The sequence below is a fragment of the Salmo salar genome, chromosome ssa14 (assembly GCF_905237065.1).
Source record: "Salmo salar chromosome ssa14, Ssal_v3.1, whole genome shotgun sequence".
Classification (NCBI taxonomy): Eukaryota; Metazoa; Chordata; class Actinopteri; order Salmoniformes; family Salmonidae; genus Salmo; species Salmo salar.
In genome coordinates this window covers 5,304,425-5,322,250 of record NC_059455.1, presented here as the reverse complement: position 1 = coordinate 5,322,250, position 17,826 = coordinate 5,304,425, and the positions used below count along the sequence as shown (strand labels likewise).

General features: G+C 44.4%; 1 protein-coding gene across 4 annotated transcripts in view; it reads right to left on the bottom strand.

The window, feature by feature from the left end:
• The window catches only part of LOC106568665 (anion exchange protein 2), a 55,322-nt gene that overhangs the window by 10,170 nt on the left and 27,326 nt on the right, over positions 1 to 17,826 (bottom strand). The window contains exons 3-21 of one of the 4 annotated variants that reach the window (XM_014139178.2): positions 17,069 to 17,219; positions 14,621 to 14,868; positions 14,284 to 14,429; positions 13,593 to 13,879; positions 10,691 to 10,827; positions 9,866 to 9,949; positions 8,833 to 9,013; positions 8,413 to 8,548; positions 8,076 to 8,274; positions 7,745 to 7,850; positions 7,297 to 7,481; positions 6,883 to 7,102; positions 6,494 to 6,697; positions 6,170 to 6,318; positions 5,672 to 5,866; positions 3,919 to 4,125; positions 3,347 to 3,436; positions 3,085 to 3,251; positions 2,212 to 2,465 (exon numbers count right to left, since the gene is read on the bottom strand). In XM_014139178.2, coding sequence (XP_013994653.1) covers positions 2,212 to 2,465; positions 3,085 to 3,251; positions 3,347 to 3,436; positions 3,919 to 4,125; positions 5,672 to 5,866; positions 6,170 to 6,318; positions 6,494 to 6,697; positions 6,883 to 7,102; positions 7,297 to 7,481; positions 7,745 to 7,850; positions 8,076 to 8,274; positions 8,413 to 8,548; positions 8,833 to 9,013; positions 9,866 to 9,949; positions 10,691 to 10,827; positions 13,593 to 13,879; positions 14,284 to 14,429; positions 14,621 to 14,868; positions 17,069 to 17,219 — 3,346 coding nt within the window. Of the gene's footprint in view, positions 1 to 2,211; positions 2,466 to 3,084; positions 3,252 to 3,346; positions 3,437 to 3,918; positions 4,126 to 5,671; positions 5,867 to 6,169; positions 6,319 to 6,493; positions 6,698 to 6,882; positions 7,103 to 7,296; positions 7,482 to 7,744; positions 7,851 to 8,075; positions 8,275 to 8,412; positions 8,549 to 8,832; positions 9,014 to 9,865; positions 9,950 to 10,690; positions 10,828 to 11,508; positions 11,603 to 13,592; positions 13,880 to 14,283; positions 14,430 to 14,620; positions 14,869 to 17,068; positions 17,220 to 17,826 lie in introns of those variants that run through there. The other 3 variants (XR_006758713.1, XM_014139180.2, XM_045693811.1) reach the window with 3 other exon arrangements.

The following is a 17,826-nucleotide window of genomic DNA, read 5'->3' as shown; positions in this document are numbered from 1 at the left end:
GCTCCAACAGTTTGTGGACACTGTTTTTCACCGTTATAGTACATTTAATGTATTGTTGGCTCTGCTGGCGTGCATCTACATTTTTTGGTTTTGTTTTCCCCACCAAGATACACATGATAAAATCGCCCCTGTCCCCGCCAGTTTCGATAAAAAGCTGAGGGATGTGGCTGGAGAAATGCAAACACACGAATCCATAGACTATGCTTTTGATGCAAGGACTGACCATCCATTATATAAAAATTACATTTTTAACCATGTTTTAAGGCTATATACATGTGTTTGTTTACATTTACTTTGGCTTAAATCAAGCTTATATTTAGGGTTCTAATGGGTTACAACAGTTGAACTAAGCTCATGAGGCATTTCAGGAATAAATGGGTACATATAAGGAATTTATAAATCCAAAAATGGATGTAGTAAATAAATATTACCCGTTTAGCAGGCAGTGGCCTTCATACAGCAGAACTATCAAATCAAATCAAACTTTATTTGTCACATGCGCCGAATACAACAAGTGTAGACTTTACTGTGAAATGCTTCCTTACAAGCCCTTAACAGTGCAGAACTATGCTCCATTAACCTGCCCCCCAAAATAAGGTTCTGTCCACTGTTCCTCGAATGTCCTGCAAAATCGTTCCCATGTCCCGCATTAGTTTTTTTTCAGATGTGGTCACCCTAATTCCAACGGTGGAAACATTGCTACTGCAACACACTAACACCATCTTTTCACATGTGAGAAGAATATCATTATTTCAACTCCACATGAGATTTTCACATGTGGAGGATTCTTACGTGTGAAACCGCAAATTACATTTAGACACATGATTTTTTTTCACATGTGAAAATGCAATTCCACATGTGAAAGTCAGATATTCACACAAACTTTTGTTTTACATTTGTGAAAGTGCATATCCGATTTTCACATGTGAATGTTTTTAACATGTAAAATTTCACATGTGAAACTGTAATTCACATGTGAGGTGAAAACATGTTATTCTCCTCACATGTGAAAAGGTGGTGTTAACATGTGAACTCTAAATTCAATAAATGTGAAACAGATATTTTACATATGAAACTGCAAATTTGACATGTGTTTTTTTTTGTAGGGGGAGTAGGATTGTAAAACTCCAGAACCGTTCCCAAACTTCCCAGGTCTTCCAGAAATCCTGGTTGTAGGATCCTCTCCCTGCTTATTCCCTCCTAATTCCAGGGAGATCCTCCAACCAGGATTTTTGGAAAACCTGTGCATTTTGGGAAAGTTTCTGGAATTTTGCGAACCTACTCTCGAGTTAGGCCTTGGCCCTAAGTTAGAGGGGTCAAGCCTACCGACGAACAGAGCAATGAGGAAGCACGTCACCCTCTGCTCTTTCAATTCCTGGATACGGGGCTTGTCGCCAGGGGCCACTTCCTTGTAAAGCTCTACTACGCAACCCGTCTGACGGACCCAGACATTATACATTGGGTTGGGGCCAGATAGGACCTGTTTTTTCACTAAATTTGAAGCTGAACCATTTGCGCGTGCTCTGCTGCGCCGTACCGTCATATCTGACTAAGATCATTACAAGGTGTCACAACAGTGATTTAACCTTGCCAAATATAAAACAGGAGAGATTATTTCACAGAAAATAACAATGGTCTTGAGTTTTGTCGGAGTTTAGATTGACCAAAAGTTGCTAACAGCTAATTTCTGTCTCGTGTCTCTTCATTGAACAGAGCAGCCAAAGCGATGCCATTGCTATGGATACTCACAGACTCAGAGCCAGCATGAGCAGAGCCAATGCGGGGCAATTTGAACGTGATCCATTAACCTACCCCCAAGAAATGTATTCTGTCCACTGTTCCTCGAATGTCCCGCAAAATCTTTCCCTTGTTCCGCTTTTTACCTTTTTAGATGTGGTCACCCTAATTCCAACGGTGGAAACATTGTTACTGCAACATGTTAACACCATCTTTTCACGTGAGGCGAACATTATTTCAACCCCACATGGGAATTTGCAATTCCACATGTCAAAGTGCCATTTTCACATGGAGTTTTCATGTGATTGAAAACATGTTATTCTACTCACGTGAAAATATGGTCTCACGTGAAATCTTAACCCAACATGTGAAAACAACTATTTCACATGTGAAAATGTGATTTTTGGGAGAAAGAAATGTGCGACCCTACTCTCAATTTAGTCCTGGGCGCTAAGTTAGAGGGGTCATGCCTACCGACAAACAGAGCTACGAGGAAGCCCGTCACCCTCTGCTCTTTCACTTCATGGATACGGGGCTTGTCGCCGGGGGCCACCGCCTTGCTCATGACGGTAAGGGCGTTTGCGTGAGTAACAGAACGCACGGTGGCGGCGGCCAACCAGGGCAGACCGAACAGGGCCGAAACCCCACCTATGGCCACGATGATGAACAGATCCAGGTGGAAGCCGGAGCCCTTCAACAGCATCCGTTCCTTCTTACTGACTATCAGCCTGACGGAAGGAGATGGACCAAAGAGAGAAAGAGTGTATAAAAAGAGAGGAACATGGAGGGAGAGGGATTGAGTGAAGGAGAGAAAGAGTGAGGGGGTAGGGAGAGAGATGACTTGAATTACTCTATAATATGTAAGATGAGGGTGCAGAGGTAACGGGTTGTATTACTCTATAATATGTAAGATGAGGGTGCAGAGGTAACGGGTTGTATTACTCTATAATATGTAAGATGAGGGTGCAGAGGTAACGGGTTGTATTACTCTATAATATGTAAGATGAGGGTGCAGAGGTAACGGGTTGTATTACTCTATAATATGTAAGATGAGGGTGCAGAGGTAACGGGTTGTATTACTCTATAATATGCACATCTCACACTACGAGAGCATTGCAGATTTTTTGCTTCTAAAATCAAACATGTTTGAAAATATTGGGACGTTTGGGACTGCTCATAGACGAGATCAGTAGCCCTCAGATTGTGTCTCTGACCCGTTCATATTAAACGAGCATCGGTGACAGCCGCGCACCCTGTGTAAGCAACGACATGGGGATTTTGTCTCCGATTTCAAAAACGTATCTGGGACAGCTAAATCATGGCCTTGTAGTGTACACCCGGCTTTACGTGGTGATCTGTGTCTCCATGAAGATAAGGATAAAGACGAGTAGGGCAGGTAAGATGCTGGTGGCCATCATCCAGACAGGGAACTGTCCGTCTGAGCCCAGCGGGGGGATCAGCCATCGCCGCTTTTCAGGACTGGTCACCGAGAAGCCTGTGGGCACGCTTAGCTTCTGAATAGGGTGGAGTGGTCAAAGGGAAAAAGTTAGCCTGGGCTATTCTCACTTCTGATTTCTCTCTTGACATTTGATCTTGACCTATATCTCACCTGGGTGTAGGTGTCTTTTATGCTGTAGTCCACCAACACCATGATGAGAATCGCGATGGGAACCCCGAAGTCTCCAATCATCCTACGGAGCTGAGACAAAGAACATGCACAAGTCAGATTGAATATAACATTGTTGCAATATGGAACTTTTGGGGCGACCTGACAAAATATACATAGAAATGAGAGTCATAGATCGGTCAATGTTACCAAAAGCAAGTCTAAAAGGCGGTAGATCTGTTCGATGTTCACTATTTCTATGCTTCCTGTCTCAAGTTTCGTTTCTGCGTCTTTTACTTTCAGTTTTGTACACCAACTTCAAACACCTGAAAATACAATTATTTGGGGTTATGGAAAATATATTTCACAGCAGTTTAGATGGTACAATGATTCTCTACACTATACTTGCTTATTTTGTCACATAAACTGAAATTAGGTGAACTATTAGAATTTTATCAACCAGGAAATGGCAGAGCAATTTCTGCATAGTGCACCTTTAATGCATTTTGAATAAGTATTTTTAAGGACCAATACTGTATGGCTCTGGTCAGGCAGCCCAGGCTTACTGTACTTACCTTGCCTGGGAAAAAGGCACTGTTCTTGAACTTGCGCAGGTAGAACGCAATGAAGAACGTTCCAGACATTAGCACCAACGTCAGGAGGGCTGTGTTGGGCTCCCCCACCACCTTGCCAGGCACGCCAACCACAGTGTTGTTGCATGATGATGATGTCCATGTGTCGTTGACCAGGTAACAGCGTTGGAGAGGATGCTCTTGAAAGATCTGGGTGGACAGACAGACAGGCAGGCACAGACAGACAGACAGACAGACAGACAGACAGACAGACAGACAGACAGACAGACAGACAGACAGACAGACAGACAGACAGACAGACAGACAGACAGACTCAGAGACAGACACACAGGCAGACACACAGGCAGACACACAGGTAAACACACAGACAGACAGTTTTCTCATGAGTCTCATACATTCCTGCACCATTTCCTCTGTGTCAGGTGTGCGATAGATGACTTCCGTTTCAAATGCTCTTGACGGAGTCATAATGCATGCAGCGGTATGCTAGCAATGAAAGCTATGAACTTGTAGGCCAGTGGACAAGCAAGCCCAATCAGCTCCAGCCCAGTGTTTATAACCTGTTGTGGATAGGGGGCAGTATTTTCACGGCCGGATGAAAAAAACATACCCGATTTAATCTGGTTACTGCTCTTGCCCAGAAACTAGAATATGCATATTATTAGTAGATTTGGATAGAAAACACTCTGAAGTTTCTAAAACTGTTTGAATGGTGTCTGTGAGTATAACAGAACTCATATGGCAGGCAAAAACCTGAGAAGATTCCAAGCAGGAAGTGGCCTGTCTGAGAATTTGTAGTTCTTCTTTTGGTTCTCTATCGAAACTACAGTATATGTGGGGTTACGAAGCACTTTCTATAAGGCTTCCATTGGCTCTCTAAAGCCTTCAGAAAGCGGATTGAGGCGTCTCCTGTCTCTGGGCAGAGTATACTAGCACAGTTTGTCAGTGGTCTGCCTGGTGACAAAGAGATTGGATATGCGCGGGCCCGCGACCGTGCTGTTTTTTCTTTTCCTCTTTGAATGAATACACTATTGTCCGGTTGGAATATTATCACTATTTTACGAGAAAAATACCATAAAAATTTATTTTAAACAGCGTTTGACATGCTTCCTGGTATGGTAAGGAACATTTTGAATTTTTTTTGGTCTCGAAATGCGCTCACGCGTTACCCTTTGGATAGTGACCTGAACGCACAAACAAAACGGAGGTATTTGGACATAACTATGGATTATTTGGAACAAAAACAACATTTGTTGTGGAAGTAGCAGTCCTGGGAGTGCATTCTGACGAAGATCAGCAAAGGTAATACAATTTTTCTAATAGTAATTCTGAGTTTAGTGAGCCCCGAACTTGGCGGGTGTCAAAATGTATTGTATAACATAATGTCCTAGGAGTGTCATCTGATGAAGATCATCAAAGGTTAGTGCTTCATTTAGCTGTGTTTTGGGTTTATGTGACATATATGCTTGCTTGGAAAATGGCTGTGTGATTGTTTTTGGCTATGTACTCTCCTAACATAATCTAATGTTTTGCTTTCGCTGTAAAGCCTTTTTGAAATCGGACAATGTGGTTAGATTAACGAGAGTCTTGTCTTTAAAATGGTGTAAAATAGTTTGAAATATTGAAATTATACAATTTTTGAGGTTTTTGTATTTCACGCCACGCTCTACCATTGGATATTGGCGAGGCGTTCCGCTCAACAGGTTTTAAAGGGCGCTCCTCCTCTAAACCTCACCTTGCCCAGTTTCGAGAAGGTCTCGTAGATGAAGATGAGGGAGATGAGGAAGGAGAAGATCTCCTGGGTAAAGCGCGAGACGAAGCGGACCATGAAGCTGCCCTCAAAGGCCACTATGATGACCACGATGAGCACCAGCCAGAAGCCAATCCACACCCGGCCCGTCAGGTACTCTATGTGGTTGGCATTGCAGAACTGCAATACAGAACCACGAGGCAACTTTGGGTTATGTTCAGAAAGTGACATTATCATGCACACATTGCAACCATATTCCTTGCACCAGCTAGGGTTGCAAAATCACTGAAACTTTCCCAAAGTTTATAGTTTTTTTCAGTTAAAAGATTTCTGGAATTAGGAAGGAATAAGCAGGAAATCCTTCAACTGGGAATCCATTAATTTTGAAACCAGTTTATTACTTGTAAATCCTTGCCAGGGGAGTGACCAAAATTTGGGGAGAAGGGGGAGTAACAGAATAGAAGAATTGGGCTAGTTGCTCACTGAGTAGAAGGCCTCCTCAAAAACCAGGAGGGGTCCAGAGAAGCCCACCACCAGCAGAGGCTGTGCCCCCAGGAGGGAAAAGATGACCCCCTGCATCGCCGTGGCGATGATCAGCTCCGACACGCCAATCAACCCCCCCGTTTTCTCACCTAGAAGAAGAAGAAGAGAGGAAGGGATGGAGAAAGTGAGTACCAACTCAAAATGATACAGCCAACTATAGACTCTATCACTCTTTTAAGCTTCATTTCTATTTAGTAATTGTCCCTCTTCTTTCCCTCTTCCCCTCCTTTCTTCCCTCCCCCAATGGGGCTCTGAGTGACTGACCCAGCAGTCCTCCAAAGGTGACAGCGGGCGACAGAGCAGCGAAGTAGATGAAGATGATGGCAGCCATGCACTGGGGGTTGAGTGCATCGCGGAAGTCACTGGCATATTTGGGGTAGCGCCGTGCGGCGTCACTGATCAGCCCCCCAAACAGGTGGCCCGACCGGCGCAGAGGGTCATCCCCAGGTTTGAAGGACGCCTGCAGAGCTGAGGGAGGGAGGGGGTTATTTGCTGGTCAGTTAGCCCTCAAGCTCCTTCCTCCAGTACGTGTCTTTGTCACCCTTGTCTATGGGACCTTTGGGCTTTTTGGCCAGTAGTTTGACCTTCGGTTCCTCTCTGTAGTATATGTCTGTGCACATCTGAGTGTATCAGTGTATGCCTGTCACTATTACCTTTATCCTTTGGGCTCTTGGGTTCTTTGACTTTGAGCTTCTTGCCCTGCTGCTCCTCTCTCTTGTGGAGCATCTCTCTCTGGAACCTGGCCACTGAGCGAAGCAGCTCCTCGCCGCCCACCTCAGACGGCGGCAGCACAATGCTACAGTCCAAAAAGCTGTTGATGGCGTTCAGCAGGTCCTGCCGCTCGTCCGCCAGGTACGCCGCCTCGTGGAAGTGCTGCGGAAAAATAATAACAATAATATATGCCACTTATCAGAGTTATTCAAAGTGATTTACAGGACAGTGAGTGCATACATTTTTTTGTATGTGATCCCTGTGAGAGTTGAAGCCACAATCTTTGTGTTGCTAGTGCCACGCTCTTACCAACTGAGCCACACAGGGCAGTATGGGTTACCCAACGGTTAACTCGCCTTGTCAGACATAAGTGTGGAGATGGAGCGGCCGATCTGGTGGTAGTCGATGTTGGCGATGGGCGGGCCCATTAGAAGGAAGAGGAAACGTACAGGGACGGGCACCTCCAGCACAGACTCCAGCAGCACAGCTTCCTGCAGACGCACAAATGCCATGGATGGCTGCTCCAGGAAGGCCACGGTGCCTGCGAGAGACAGTTATTAAATGTAATTGAACTTTAATAATTCGAGGCAAGCAACACTGAAACATGCATGAGAGCACCAGCTGTTCCAGACGAATGTGTGATCACGCTCTCCGTAGCTGATGTGAGTACGGCCTTTAAACAGGTCAACATTCACAAGGCCGCAGGCTGATTACCAGGACACGTACTCAAAGCATGCGCTGACCAGCTTGTCTACGAAGCATGTGACAAATAACATTTTATTTTATTTGAATAGTAAGGCATACCTACGAGGACGACTGTGGCCTCTGCATTTTCCGGAATCTTCTCCAGCAACTTGAGCTCATGTTTGGACTTGGACCTGTGCATACCCAATTTGGGAGGATTGTCTTTCTGTAGAAGAAAACGTAGTTTAGACACCAAAAACTCACACACACTCAGAGAAAACAAAACATAAACAATCACCTAGACAAGTGGATAAAGATGAATGCACACACCCACCCAGAAACACAACTCAAACAACACACAAAAACGCTCAGACTCACAAACATCCTGCACACACAGACAAACTCAACCCCACACACTCCCAAAAACACAGCCACACTTTCAAGTGAAGACCTCGCTCTTCTCCATGTCAATGCGGGTGTCTGGAAGGATGCAGGCGGCCTCTCCTCCACCCATGACGGTGTCAGTGACAGAGGGCTCGGCTTGGCCTATGTGGTTGCTGCTGCTGTGGTGGTTCACCATCAGGGAGGCCAGGCTGGCGGCAGAGATGTTGTGCGTGAAAGAGCTGTGTTCTTTCTCGTCGCTCGGGTGACTGCAGGCAGAGAAGAGGAGAGAGAGAACGCCTGAACTGAGATTGTGTAGAAGTACCAATGATGTATATAAACACTGTGAATACCGTAAGGTAGCAGGGTAGATAAAGGACTGCATACAGCAAGAAAAAAATACATACCTGTGTTTGAGTAGTAGGGCTCTGAGGACATTGGCCCGGTCCTCCACTTTGATCTGGTCAGAGATGATCATCTGCTCCACCACCTGATGGGCAATGCCAGGCAAGGTGTGCTGGTTCAGGTCCAACAGCACCGCACCTAAAAAACACCCCCAATGTGTCCCTTTAATGCCACAAACGCTACTTCCTTCTCTTGCCTTTCTCATCCCTCGATTTGTATTTATTCCTCCCTTTTCTTCCCTTCCTCCCCAATCTCTTCCTCCCCTCTCTCTTCATCACTCCTTTTTCTCTTTTCCTAACTCACCCACTCCCCTCCTTCTTTCACCCTCTCCTTTCCCAACTCCTTCTCCCCCCTCGCCCTCTTTATTCCCACCTAGTCCCTCCCTTCCCCCTTTCTTTCCTCACTTCCCCTCTTTCTCTCACCGTGGGAGATGGTCTTGCGGAGCTCCAGAAGACTACGGAAGGAGAGCGAGGCAACGTGGGGTTTGCCCCAGCGGTCCGTCTCCTCCTCCACGTCCTCCTCAAATTTGATCCAGCGGGCCGTCTCCCGCCACTGCAACTCCTGGTTCTTATCCATCACCAACTCATTCAGCTCCACAAATACCTGGGAGATTTTTTTTTATACGATATCAATATATATAGTCCAGACAACTGCTTCCTGATTGTCCATTGGGCCAGGTGTGAATGTTTTGGAAGTCTTTTAACATATCCCAATCAGTTTGAAAACAATGTGAAGCCCTTGATGGCCCATCAGCAGGCAATCACACGTTGAGAGCCTGTGCGAAGGTCTATGAGATGGTTTCTCAGTACTCCTTTTTACATAATACAGTAGCTTAACAGGAATGATAGACCGATATCATAATATGCTTTGCACAAATCGATATCAAATGAATTATCGATGTTTGTGCCGAACACTATTCTTTATAGTACACAGTAGTACTGATCTGAAACATCTAATCTAGAAACCATCTAATCTCGAATCCAACTTCAGACACAACACACAAAAACACACAGCAAACATTTGGGTGGAACACGGGGTCTTTCTGTAGACGAACTGGGGGGTTTAGAAAGTCACACACACATTTTCCAATTTTAGGTGAGTTCCAACTCATGTGTCTCAATAACCAAAAGAAATGTAGTACATTGGACCATACTTATTAGTGTTTCTAGTGTTAATACTCTGAGACCAAGAAGAAATCCAAAAGTTTCCACATCAAAAAGAAGTGCTGTATCAACCAGACTAAGCTCCCACGAACAACAATAACACGTTAAAACTGGTGCATGAAGATATTATGGCAGCATCCAGCATGCATCAAGTGTCTACAAACACACCATGCTGTATAGGTGTGGTGTTAGAAGGTAAGTAAGTGCAGTCCAAACCAATCTGAAGGCTAACACAGCAAATCCAAAATTACCTGGGCTAAAACCAGGTTGTACTGGTTCAAAACGACCCTACCTTCTGGTGCCGTGCCATACGACCCACGAACTCCAAGCGAACCATTCTGTCCGAACGCGAGGTGGACCGATACTCAAGTACTGGCTGGGTGAGTGAGAAGCAGAGATACTGACAAATCTAATAGGGCAGGCTTACCTTACACACACACACTAACGCACACACTAACGCACACACATTTACTGGCTCAACAAGAGAGCGCATGTGAAATGGTCTGTCCATTGTTTTACGTTCACTCTATCACACCCGCGTGCATGCGCACGCACACACACACACACACACACACACACACACACACACACACACACACACACACACACACACACACACACACACACACACACACACACACACACACACACACACACAGAGAAGAGAGTTATGTTTACCTGGCTACCCTACCCTAATACAACAAACTTAACTCCCTCGCTTACTTCCTAGAGCCCCTTGTGTCGTGTTACCTCTCCTCTTTTACTTGTGGCATGTGAAAGGCGTTCTTAAGTTCATTTTTAACGTCTCACCTTTCCCTGACTGACTTATTAAGTACCAAAGCAGGGAGTTAATGTACAGGTGAGACATTGACTTCTTAACCCAAACTCTCCATCATAAAAACAACTTGAGGTGTGCTACTCACGTCATTGCCTGCTACTTATAACCAGCAGTAACACTACTGGCCTACACCAGTAGGGGTCAAATTAAGTGTAATAGCATACAACAATGTTATGGAAGTCTATGATAGACCATTCCGGTGAAGCGGTAGCAAAACATGGAATTGGGCCAAAATCACTGCCCATTAAACTCATTATCCTCTTGTTCCATGGTACCCACCTCATGTGGGGTACGGTCCAACTTGCTGCAGGGGGCACTAGGCTCCTTGTGGTCCTTGCTGATGTGCACCACCTGACCCTTGTTGCTCTTCCTGACCAGGTGACGGTGCACCGCAGGCACATCCTCGAACCTGTGACCTTAGGAACATGGGGACAGAGAGAAAGAGAGATGGAAAGAGAAAAGTAGAGATAAAGTTATTTTCTGGTCCCAAACTGATTTTCTCCTTGTTGAGTCATCAGATCAGGTAAAGCCGTCTTTTTTCATGACAACATCAACACATTTGGGAAAGACACCATATTTTGGTTATCTGACCAGGTTACAAACAGTTAAATATGTATTTTTGTGGTCGCTGAAATTATGTCTAAAATACCTCCTATTACATTCAAACCATGACTTCACAAAAAACTTCAGAATAACGTCATTGCAACTAGTTTTGCCACCTGCAGTGTCTTTTAACAAGTACGGTGAGAACACACTCAGATTCCCACAGGAGTACTTTTCTAGAAAATAACATTTCAGGATTGGTAGGAAAGCTTTCCAGGCAATCATTGTGAGACTAAGGTTTTAAAACCCAAAGAAAACAAATTAACATTTGTCAAGACTAACCCCACCATCATCAACGAGCCAACATTTCTTCGCTCACTTCGCATTGCTCAAATAGATGCACATTCGTGGCTATCACATTAAGATAATGGTTAGCAAACCATTGATACACATTTTTAACATGTTGATCTTATTGACAAACTTGCATATTCTATTATATGTTATATATATGTATATATAATAACTATGTAATTATATATGTCATGGATACTCACAAAGAAATTCCCTCTGACTCAAAGAAAAGCGCAGTTGCAACGTTTTGACTTTCAAAACACAGAACCAAACCACGCTTCCAAAATGAATGATTGTTTTCCAAAGAATGACAAATGGGCACACGTCACACACACGCGCTCACAGACTTTTATCTGAACATGAAACAAACAATGGAAAACTGGAAAAGAACTCCGGTGGTGGGCAGCTATGGGCTCTTTGAAAATGCTCACATTCCAACGGTGCGCAGTGAGCATGTGGGATGGATGGCCTTGTTTGCTTGTACACAGAACAATAAATTCCGTATTAGGATCAGATTTAAGATAACAAATGCAAATTGACTGTGGAGAATGGGCTTTTTGTGTCTAAATATCAAGGTTTTGTAAGCTTTCCATAAGGGTAAGGACAATCCAGATATAAAAACATGTCTTGGTCAAGTCATTATTGTTTCTTCCTAGTGATGATTTCAGTTGGATAGGTTATCCATGAAAGTTACTGACAAATACCCTATAGATTAACATGGCATTTTTGTGACATCATAGTACTGTAGAACTTCTATGACCACACAGTGGTGTGATATAACTTCAGATTTTACTATGACATCATTCTTGCATTCTTACATATGGGAAGTCATTGAAATGATGCTGCTATGATGTCAAAGTAATATCAAAGGTATAGTCCCAGTCAGTACTAAATAGAAAGTTGCCACCCCACCAACCTGTGGGGAAAACAACCAATGGTTACTTTTGGCTCTCAGCAAAAAAACTTTTTCAAATGCAATTTTCTTGTTGTCTGCTTGTTTTAATCAATTACCAAACTACATTTAAGTAAAGTACATGTCTAAAGATTACTTTTCAACATTCCCTGATTACAACCGTTCTCACTACTTAGAAAAACATAATATTGTAGCGCTTCCCTCATGCCCCTTTTCATGATGGCGCTACATTAGCCACATGACTAAATGCTAGCTAGCTACCAACCAACCAGAACATTAAGCTAGTCAAGACCAACAACACAAACAAACAGACTATACAGCTACAAATAGTGAGTGTGCTAAACAGACTATACTAAACAAGTTGTCCTGTCATGAAATGTTTTCCACACACATAGCTACAGGTAGCCTACTTGGACACTGGGTCCCCACAATTTCCCACTCTCCCACGCTGAATAGCCTGAAGCCACAGGGCTCTTCTTGCAGGCTCTATTTCCCTATGTGGGAGAATAGCGAACCGGAGGTCGGGATTTTTGACCTGGTAACATTTACATTTAACAACACAGCAGCTTTTAGGTATGTTTTATTATTCTGTATTACAAAAAAATTAAGACGAAGTTGTATATTCATTTCTTATGAAATGAATACCAACTCAGAGTATTCCCTTGTGTAGTCATGAAAATGCTGCAATGATATCACAGTAATATCAAAGTTAATCCCAGGTAAAGTCATAGAAATAACGCTACAATGATGTCACGGTAATATCAAAATGAATCTCCTGTGTAGGCCTGGAATTCTGCAATGATGTCATAGTATTATCAAAATGAATCCCCTGTGAAGTCATTGAAATTATGCTGCTGTGACGTATGTCAGAGTAATATCAAAATGAATCTCCTGTGTAGTCATGGAAATAATGCTACAATGATGTCACAGTAATATCAAAGTTCATCCTCTGTGAAGTCATGGAAATAATGCTGCAATGATGTCACAGTAATATATACATTTAGTCTCCTGTAAAGTCATTAAAAAGTTGCTGCAATGATGTCATAGTAATACTAAAATGAATCCCCTGTGAAGTCATTGAAATCATGCTGAAAAAAGTTTAGTCATGACATGCTGCTATTATGTCACAAAGTGTGAATCAGCCCCCTGTGTCATGGAAATGCAATTATTTAATTCTAAAAATTACATGATGTAATTCTATGCTCCAAAAATCATACCCCTCTGAGTATAGTTCCTGTAAAGTTTTCCTCTTTCCAGATAGCTGTTCCTTGCCACGTGGTACTGCTTGATCTTTGGGGTTCTAGGTCGGAAAAATTATATTTATTGATTAATTGATTTGTAGACTGACTGACTGACTCATTGATTAGAACTCACTCTTGATGCCATCCAGGTCGGCGGACCCCAGCATCTGGGCCTCGCTGTCGTCGGTGGCCTGGCGCTGGTGGCGCTCCTGCTGCCCGCCCGTCATGTTGCCCAAACGCCGGCGCTCCTGCAGGTCGTAGCTGCGGCTGCCAGGGGGCGGTATTCTGGAGGAGGAAGAGGAGACGGAGGAGGAGGGAGGCGTGGAGCCCCGTGTGGAAGGGTTGTGGGACTCCCGGGAGGGGCTGGAGGATAGGCCATTCCTCCCTTTGTTGGGGGCCAACACTGAGTCCACTGGCTCACTGGGACAACGATGATGACGTACAAGTAATTAGACAGACGGATGGACAGGCAGGCAGACAGATAAAGTACTGTGACTGTGTGTTTCTCTGTGCGCACACTTAACTCCATGCATGTGTTTGCAAATGTGTGTAAATTGCTTTATCAGTTTGTGTGTGTGTCACAGGAGGTTAGTGGTTGGAGCGGAATAGGAGATGGGATCAAATACATCAAGCACATGGCCTCCATGGTGTTTGTGTGTTTGTGTGTGTGTGTGTGTGTGTGTGTGTGTGTGTGTGTGTGTGTGTGTGTGTGTGTGTGTGTGTGTGTGTGTGTGTGTGTGTGTGTGTGTGTGTGTGTGTGTGTGTGTGTCAGTCTGTGCATGTGTTTATGTGTACGTGTGTTTGTGTGCATCTTTCTCACTTACTCCGTGGGTGTGGCATCCTCTGGCAGGTTGGTACCCAGGGCAGTCTCAGGTACGATGGTGAGGCGTCTGGGAAGGGTGGCACTGCCAGCCTTGCTGTGCATGGGGGCAGGAGTGACACTGGCAGGGTCATCCTCAGACACGAAGAACTACAGAGAGGAAAGATTGGGGTCAATGAGGAGGAGGCCTACCTAATAAAAAAGAAAGTAGCTGAGTGTGTGTGTACAGTATGTACTATATGTATGTGTGTATACTATAAAACGAATATACTGTAACAAATACAGTGTATACTATAAACCACTGTAATATAATGTAAACCATTATAAGCTTGCGACTCTACCTGCACATCCTCGTTGTGTGTGTCCGTGTCTGTATCAGGTGTGGGTGTGGTGGTCTGCCCCCCCTCTCCATCGTTCTGGCTGTAGGACTCATCTGCCTCTTCTTCCTCGTCCTCCTCTATGTTGGGTGCTCCGCCAGGCCCGGATCCTCTCCTCCATCCCGCTTCCTTCTTCTTGCTCTTCTTCTTCCTCCTTTCTGGAGGTAGTTTGGACAACGGGTGGTGGATGTGGTGGGAGGAGTGGCGGTGGTCTGCAGACAGGAGAAATAAACCGTGTCTGGTCAAGTAGTCATTTTGTGACACACTTCCTTGTCTGCATTGAGATGATATTTGTTGAGCAGCGTTGTCTGTCTTTTAATGGACATCAAAAGCTGATGGCTGCAAACTTTCTACTTTTAAACTCGGACAAAACAGAGATGCTTGTTCTAGGTCCCAAGAAACAAAGAGATCTTCTGTTAAATCTGACAATTAATCTTGATGGTTGTACAGTCGTCTCAAATCAAACTGTGAAGGACCTCGGCGTTACTCTGGACCCTGATCTCTCTTTTGAAGAACATATCAAGACTGTTTCAAGGGCAGCTTTTTTCCATCTACGTAACATTGCAAAAATCAGAAACTTTCTGTTCACAAATGATGCAGAAAAATGTATCCATGCTTTTGTTACTTCTAGGTTGGACTACTGCAATGCTCTACTTTCCGGCTACCCGGATAAAGCACTAAATAAACTTCAGTTAGTGCTAAATACGGCTGCTAGAATCCTGACTAGAACCAACAAAAATTGATCATATTACTCCAGTGCTAGCCTCCCTACACTGGCTTCCTGTTAAGGCAAGGGCTGATTTCAAGGTTTTACTGCTAACCTACAAAGCATTACATGGGCTTGCTCCTACCTATCTTTCCGATTTGGTCCTGCCGTACATACCTACACGTACGCTACGGTCACAAGACGCAGGCCTCCTAATTGTCCCTAGAATTTCTAAGCAAACAGCTGGAGGCAGGGCTTTCTCCTACAGAGCTCCATTTTTATGGAATGGTCTGCCTACCCATGTGAGAGATGCAGACTCGGTCTCAACCTTTATGTCTTTACTGAAGACTTATCTCTTCAGTGGGTCCTATGATTGAGTGTAGTCTGGCCCAGGAGTGTGAAGGTGAACGGAAAGGCTCTGGAGCAACGAACCGCCCTTGCTGTCTCTGCCTGGCCGGTTCCCCTCTCTCCACTGTGATTCTCTGCCTCTAACCCTGTTACAGGGGCTGAGTCACTGGCTTATTGGTGTTCTTCCATGCCGTCCCTAGGAGGGGTGCGTCACTTGAGTGGGTTGAGTCACTGACGTGGTCTTCCTGTCTGGGTTGGCGCCCCCCCTTGGGTTGTGCCATGGCGGAGATCTTTGTGGGCTATACTCGGCCTTGTCTCAGGATGGTAAGTTGGTGGTTGAAGATATCCCTCTAGTGGTGTGGGGGCTGTGCTTTGGCAAAGTGGGTGGGGTTATATCCTTCCTGTTTGGCCCTGTCTGGGGGTATCGTCGGATGGGGCCACAGTGTCTCCTGACCCCTCCTGTCTCAGCCTCCAGTATTTATGCTGTAGTACTTTGTGTCGGGGGGCTAGGGTCAGTCTGTTAAATCTGGAGTATTTCTCCTGTCTTATCCTGTGTCTTGTGTGAATTTAAGTATGCTCTCTCTAATTCTCTCTTTCTCTCTTTCTTTCTTTCTCTCTCTCGGAGGACCTGAGCCCTAGGACCATGCCTCAGGACTACCTGACATGATGACTCCTTGCTGTCCCCAGTCCACCTGGCCGTGCTGCTGCTCCAGTTTCAACTGTTCTGCCTGCGGCTATGGAACCCTGACCTGTTCACCGGACGTGCTACCTGTCCCAGACCTGCTGTTTTCAACTCTCTAGAGACAGCAGGAGCGGTAGAGATACTCTCAATGATCGGCTATGAAAAGCCAACTGACATTTACTCTTGAGGTGCTGACTTGTTGCACCCTCGACAACTGTGATTATTCTTATTTGACCATGCTGGTCATTTATGAACATTTGAACATCTTGGTCATGTTCTGTTATAATCTCCACCCGGCACAGCCAGACGAGGACTGGCCACCCCTCATAGCCTGGTTCCTCTCTAGGTTTCTGCCTAGGTTTTGGCCTTTCTAGGGAGTTTTTCCTAACCACTGTGCTTCTACACCTGCATTGCTTGCTGTTTGAGGTTTTAGGCTGGGTTTCTGTACAGCACTTTGAGATATCAGCTGATGTAAGAAGGGATATATAAATACATTGGATTTGATTTGATTTGATGAAAGATACATATTTGATGTACAGGCATGGCCCATACTCAATACTACTTCCAACCAGAATGTGATGTCAAGCTGTACACGGTAACTGATACTCTTTCTATGGTACATAAAACAGTGATTTAATAGATATGAAGGTTAACAAGTAAAACATTGGTGGCTCACACTCAAAGTCTTCCTCGTTGTAAGCACGGTGTTTCTCTGGGGGTCCACGGGCCGGTGGGTGGAGGATCTGCTGGAAGAGCTGCACCCCCAGGGTCTTGTTCAGGTCCTGCTCTTCATCATCATCTTCACTCCGCCTAGAAAGGGCCGGTGGCTTGACCGGGGAGGGTGGGTGGTCGATGGGTGGTTCGAGGTTAGTGATTATTTCATCATTGTCATGGATTCATATTTACATAAGATTTTATATTTTTTGTGCATTGCCCTTTAACAAACAATTTTAGTATACAACAAGTTATTGCTCACGTATACCCTTTAATCATATATAATTGGAAAGCTTAGCTTAGATTCACAGCTATCAATCAGACACATTTTTGGAATGTTCAGATCAACAGAACCTTGACATTTGACCTCTAGGGTACATATCAGAATACCTGTATAAATTGCTTTAAAAAGTAAATCCTGATACGTTTTAATCTTTGTTTGACAAGTGGTACTGAAAGGTCATGAAATTAACTTTCAAATGATGTAAAATAAAACCAACTTAGAAAGCACCAGCTATAACTATTGTTTAAAAATAGCCCTTATTGTGCCATTGATATCAAAATGTTGGAAGCTTAGCTGTAGAATTTCATGTAGTGGGGCAGCTATGTTTTTGGATTGTAACTTTGGTGATAGAACAGGGTGTTAAATACACAGCTAGAACAGGGTGTTAAACATGTTTGAGAGATACAGCTCAATGGCATCTTATTGGATTAACTCTG